The following is a 6,038-nucleotide window of genomic DNA, read 5'->3' as shown; positions in this document are numbered from 1 at the left end:
AGCAAATTGTGTATGTTGACAGCAGAAGGTGTCGTGTACCACTGGACAAACATCAGGCATGTAGCAACACTGCCCCCCCCCCCCTTTCTTGAAACTTCCACAACTGGGGCTAAAACGTCTGGGTTTCCTAAAGTTTATTCTTTGGCTGGTCAGGCTTTAGATAGCACTTTAATGTTAAGGCATCCTCACCACTAGATATTGCCCAAGTTAAATTTATGGATGATTGAATATAGTCACATTAAAACATTGATAAAATTGTCTAAAAAATATTGTATATTTGTCTAATGACAATGTTATTCTTATTTTTCTTTGCTTCTAGATATTCTTTAGAGACATCTAATTAGATATCTGGAAGTCAAAGGTGGTGGAAAAAACCAAACTAAAGGTGATCCGTTATTCCGCTATTTATAGTTGTCCAGATTGAGATGGAAGGCTTGGGGGAATCACAAAACTCTGTCAGTGGAAGGAACGAAGAAATGTCAGTTGACAGTACTAGTGGTATGCATGTATCTGTTGGAGCAGTTGGACATCACGGTCTATCTCCAGGCCAGTTTCCTTCACACAGACCTTCTGCACAGAATCATGATCAGCTGCACAACTTGCTGCATTCTGTTAAATCAGCAATCTGTCGTGAAGACAAAGCTGAGCTGTTACGAATATTCAAGACCAATCCTCCCTTATTGAGAGATTACATCAAAGATAGACAAGAGGAAGCTAAGAGGGAACAGGAACAAAATGCAGGACAAGAAGGCAGTGTTCAAGCTACAGAACAGGCAAGTGGAACACAGGCAGAAGAGGAGAAATTGTGAATGTGTGCATGCATGACAATAAGAAATAGTGACAATGATTCATGTAATAATGCACATTGATATTTCAGCCTTATTAAGATAAACAGGATTACTAGTAAAATATACATTTATTTTTATATAATTGTTTATTACTATTTCTTCTTAATTGTGCACTTTGCCATTAGCTGTACACTTAAAAATAAGCAAAGTGCTGAAGGGTTGCCTAACAAAAACAGTTCTTTTTTAGTGCGATTATGGTCTTGCATTTAAGATTGTTAATAAGTAATTTCAAACAACTCTGGTGACTACAAAGTAGTATCAATTAGTATTTTCCCTTGTAATCAAATGAGATACATGGGAGTAAATTATTTCAACTTTACATCAGGATATCAGTACTGTACTCAAGACCTCAGAAGAAATGTTTTAACACTTGATAGCAACTATAGATTTAAAGGGGCTCTGATTTTTTTGAGTGAGCGAGAGTGCCTGTGTTACATTATAAATATTAACAAGAAACAATATTTATTCCTAAATTTTATCATTTTTTTAAAAAGTACTAACTCTTACGTGGTAAGGTACAGACCATAAAAACCCAACATTATTTGTATTATTTTTCCAAACTTTAGGAACTAAATACAAGTTCAGCACTCTCTCCCACCCTTTAAAGTTTTCTAAATGCATACAAAATAATTGCATGGAAAAATTATATATAGAAAAAACAACAACACAAAATTAGATTTTAAAACTCAGCCTGCTACAGTGAAATAGAGTTTTATTACACAATTTAGAACAATCAGTGTATATGATGATCAAGGAAGATGCTTCTCGAAAGTAATGCATCACAATTGTGGATCATTTGGAATGTATAAGCACTATTATACACCCCGCCTTTACTCGTGGGTGAGCGCTGTGCTCACTTTTGTTTTCAAATGCTTGTAATTCGATCATCATGGAAGTGTGAGAGTCAAGCTCTCATCTATCTTCCATTCCAATTATCCCCATTAATAAAATACCACAATCGAAAATATGAGTAATCACTAACACTTTCTGAGCCATTAGAGGCAACAGAAGAAGGGAGCATGGTGCTCACTCATGATCAACTGTATTGTTGCATGGCAATGAATTACAATATATTTTATTTGATTCTTAAGTAAAGTAAGTGAAGCATGAAAATTTGAATTATTTATGAACAAAATATACATACAAAGTGATACATTGCATGAACTTTCTGATCTGTTTTATTTAGCAACCAAAAATATGAAAATACTTGGGGTGAGGACCGTGAGTAGCGTGGGGTTAAACGTGAATGAGATCTCAGATTTATTGTTAAAAATTTTGTTGCTTCTTGTTCATTTAGTTATATATATGAACAGAATTATACATATAATAATTAACAAATAGTAGTCATAGATTTTCATATGTGCATAAGCACATTCATACAAGGTTTTATTAAGGCAGCTTTGTAAAGAAAGTATTAACATGTAACCAATGTATGATTTTCAAATAAGACAAGTTTGTAGTTCTTTTAAAACAAGCCTCAGAAAAGTAGAAATTCAAACATATCAGTAGTTACCTTTGTTATTGTGTAACATGTACGTACATATGCATGCGAGATTGCAGGCATACACATACATACTTGAAAATTTAATTTTTACTTCTTTTATATAGAAAAGTAAAAAAGAAGGCTAAAGTTGGATTTTTTTAAAAAAAAGATGAATGTAGAGTTAGATGCAGTCTAGATGGAAATCTATGTATTTCAGGTGGGACGAGATATCCACATGTAACAGCTTTGATATTTACTGAGAATTTGCGCTAGAAGAACAAGTAAAAAACATATATGCAAGAGTTATTATTTATAAAACCAGTGCATTGTTATGTTTGAATTTTTAGATCGTAAGGTACTTTTAATGTAATGTACTAGGTTTGACTTTACAAATTATTCCTGGATATATTAATTATAATTATTACATTTTAAGGATCAGACACATTAATCAATGGATGGCATATTATTAATAAAATATTTCAACATTTGCAGAAGGAAGGATGATGGGTACCCCTCCCCTCATGCCCCATTTAAAAAATTATTGTAAGATGAAGAATATTTCACATTTTGCACCCATCAAAAAAAGTAATATTAGGCAAATTGCCCAACATCATTTTTATTGTCTGCTTTCTACAATGTGATAATCTTGAATTGAAATATAACTTCCATAAACAGACATCTGCTTCATATCAACAGGATTCCACTCCTTAAAACAAAACAGGAAGTAGAATAAAAAAATAATAAAAATAGCAATGGACAAGTTTCCAATGTATTGGTACAAAATTAATTCTCCATTATATATATAATGTGGGGCATGGGAAATTATATTTAAGAATAGCATGCATGAGATTTCCTGTTTTTATTTGAAAGTTTACACAACGGAATCTATCCACTCTTTTCTATCCCTACCAATTTCCGTTGGGAAACCTGGTATGTGTTTACTGTCTCCTTCATCACTTGTATTTATCCACCCTTCTGGCACCTTTTCTCATCCTATTCCTGTGTTATATAAATATATATATATATAATTTAAAGTTTGCATAAATGCATTTTATTTCTTTATTTTTAATACTATACTTTCTGTGAAACTTGTCTTTTAAAATCAATTTTTACTACAACTGGGTAGTTTTTGTGAATTTTATCCATTCAAATACATTACAAAGCAGTCCACTGGGAGAAAAACTGGGTTGTTGTAACATGTGTGAAATTTCCACGTATGAAACTGGTTGAGAACGTTCTTTGCAACATAGAAAGTTACATTGAATAGACTATTTTTAACATGGGTGATAATGAAACTGGATTACCTTCTTAAGCAATCTAGATGCAAAAAAATTAATTTTTATTTTAATGCAAATATATAAGATTTTTAAAGCGAAGTTTCAAAATACATATTTGTACTTAACCATTTCTGTGATAGTTTGTAACCAAAGTTGTGTTTTTTTAAAATCTTAGTTTTCTGTAACATATTTGTTGATTTCTGTAATAAGTTTAGTGAAGGAAGATTTGGGGTTTATAAGATGTTTTACAATGTATAGTATGCAACAATCATGATCGAGAATGTGTTATATACAGTCAGAGGCAAAAATTGGTTTTATGTAGGAAAATAAATTGATATTTCCGGAGTTCTTTTCTTGAGCTTTAAATTGTGAAAATGTGTTGGTGTAGGTGAGCTCATTATTACAAATTTCCAAGTTAAAAATGAGAAATTATAGAAAATCAATTGCCTATGGCCAGTTACAATGCACTTTGTTCATGGCTGTGTACGAGTATTAGTTCTTGTTTATTTTTATAAAGACATTTGTTGTTACAATTGTGTATCACTTCCAATCAAGTTTTTATCTAAAGAGAAATTTTATGCACTTTGTATCCATGCAATTTATAAATCAAATTATATAATGCAAATAAAACAAAACAGAGAATCATAGAGTTTTTTTTTCTATGTATAAAAACTAATTTATTTGCATGGTACAGTCATGGACACTTGTGAGTTGTAATTATCCCACTGAAAGTCAGTGGATCCAAAAGTGTCCATGACTACAAAGTTAAAAATACTTTTTTATATATATATACACTAACTAGCCTGTTCTCCAAAAGGTGGTAAATCATTTACTAGATCATTCAGGAATTCATAGGTATGTACAATTTTAAATCATTATATTTTAATTCATCCACAAGTGATTCTTGGGAAAAGGGCACATCTGACAGAATGAAAATATGAAAGAACCTGCATTTTTGTTACTAACAATTAGAAACTCCCGACAGTGTACTACAAAGATTATGGTTTGGTTTCATTGATATTTTTAGTGTCTTTTATTTAAGAATTACTTTGAATGCAACAGGTATATTACCCATTTATGGCAGGGTTGGCATTTTGCCAGTTGGGTGGTTTTTTTTTTTTCCCAGATAAAACCCAGGCAAAACTGGGTTTTTTATGTTATGTATATACACACTGCTCGCCATTAAAATTGCAACACCCAGAAGGAAATGAGATAGAAACACGAAAATTGGCAAATATGTAGTTCATAATAAGATAAGAAAATGATTACAGTTATAGCTCGGTGGTGTGACATGTGACACGTAGAACATGGTTGCATAACCTCAAGGAGTTATGGGCGGGCGGTAATAACTGCTGCAACATGGCGAGGCATGGACAGAATGAGTCTATCGATGTCTGCTTGCGGTATGGCGTCCCAAGCGGCTTCCACACGGTGCCAGAGGTCTTCAACATTACGTGCCGGAAACCTGAGTTGGGCCAGCCGGCGACCCACCATGGACTAGACATGTTCAATTGGCAACATATCCGGCGAACGTGCTGGCCAAGGTAGCAGGGGCACGTGGTTAGCTTCCATAAATGCGAGGACATTCCTTGCAACATGGGGGAGCACGTTATCCTGTTGAAAAGTGGCATTATGCAGTGCATGGATTAATGGGACAGCAACAGGGGTGAGAACCTGTGTGATGTACCTTTGGCTGTTCAATGTCCCTTGAATGCGTACGAGACGCGAACGAACACCTATGGCGATGGCACCCCATACCATGATACCCAATGAAGGCCCTGTGTGATGATGCATGATGCAGGCATCATGAAGCCTAGTGCCGCCACACGCGTGTACATCCATCATGATGTTGTATACAGAAGCGGGATTCATCAGAGAACACTACAGCATTCCACTCCGCCATCCATGCACGACGGTCTTGGCACCATCTCAGACGCAAACGCCTATGCTCTAGCGTCAGAGGAATCCGCAACAGTGGGCGCCGGGAAAAAATTCCCCGGTTCGCCAAACGACGAAGCACGGTTCGTGGGGACACTGGGCGTTGTAAAACATCCCGTACTCCATGCGCAATCCTCGTTGACGTGGCCGTTCTGTCTGTAAGGGCTATGCGTATCAGACGTCTGTCATCTCATTCCGTCGTCCGACGTGGACGTTGTGAACCTCTACGTCGCTCTACAGTGCCTTCCTGGACCCACTGGTTCCATACACGGATCACTGTGGATGCATCCCGTCCTACACGGGCACCGATCTCACGGTAGGATAATCCACATTCACGGTATGCAACAATTCGGCCGTGATCGAACTGGGAAACCTGCTGGAATCGCTGCCGTATTCGACGACGTGGCATTGCTGACCGATTTTAACACACTACACTCACGACCATGCACTTTCACTGCTCTTCTGCACCTATCTGACCTGCTACAGGTACCA

General features: G+C 35.8%; 1 protein-coding gene across 1 annotated transcript in view; it reads left to right on the top strand.

The window, feature by feature from the left end:
* LOC145981781 (uncharacterized) overlaps positions 1 to 4,250 on the top strand; it is an 8,032-nt gene extending 3,782 nt beyond the window's left edge. The window contains exon 2 of the mRNA XM_083115196.1: positions 320 to 4,250. Within this exon, the coding sequence (XP_082971322.1) occupies positions 426 to 809 (384 nt within the window). The 5' untranslated portion in view covers positions 320 to 425 and the 3' untranslated portion in view covers positions 810 to 4,250. The remainder of the gene's footprint in view (positions 1 to 319) is intronic.
* Positions 4,251 to 6,038: the final 1,788 nt, after the last annotated feature.

The sequence above is a fragment of the Lepisma saccharinum genome, chromosome 30 (genome assembly GCF_977018435.1).
Source record: "Lepisma saccharinum chromosome 30, izLepSacc3.1, whole genome shotgun sequence".
Classification (NCBI taxonomy): domain Eukaryota; kingdom Metazoa; phylum Arthropoda; class Insecta; order Zygentoma; family Lepismatidae; genus Lepisma; species Lepisma saccharinum.
This window is presented reverse-complemented; position numbering and strand designations above follow the sequence as displayed.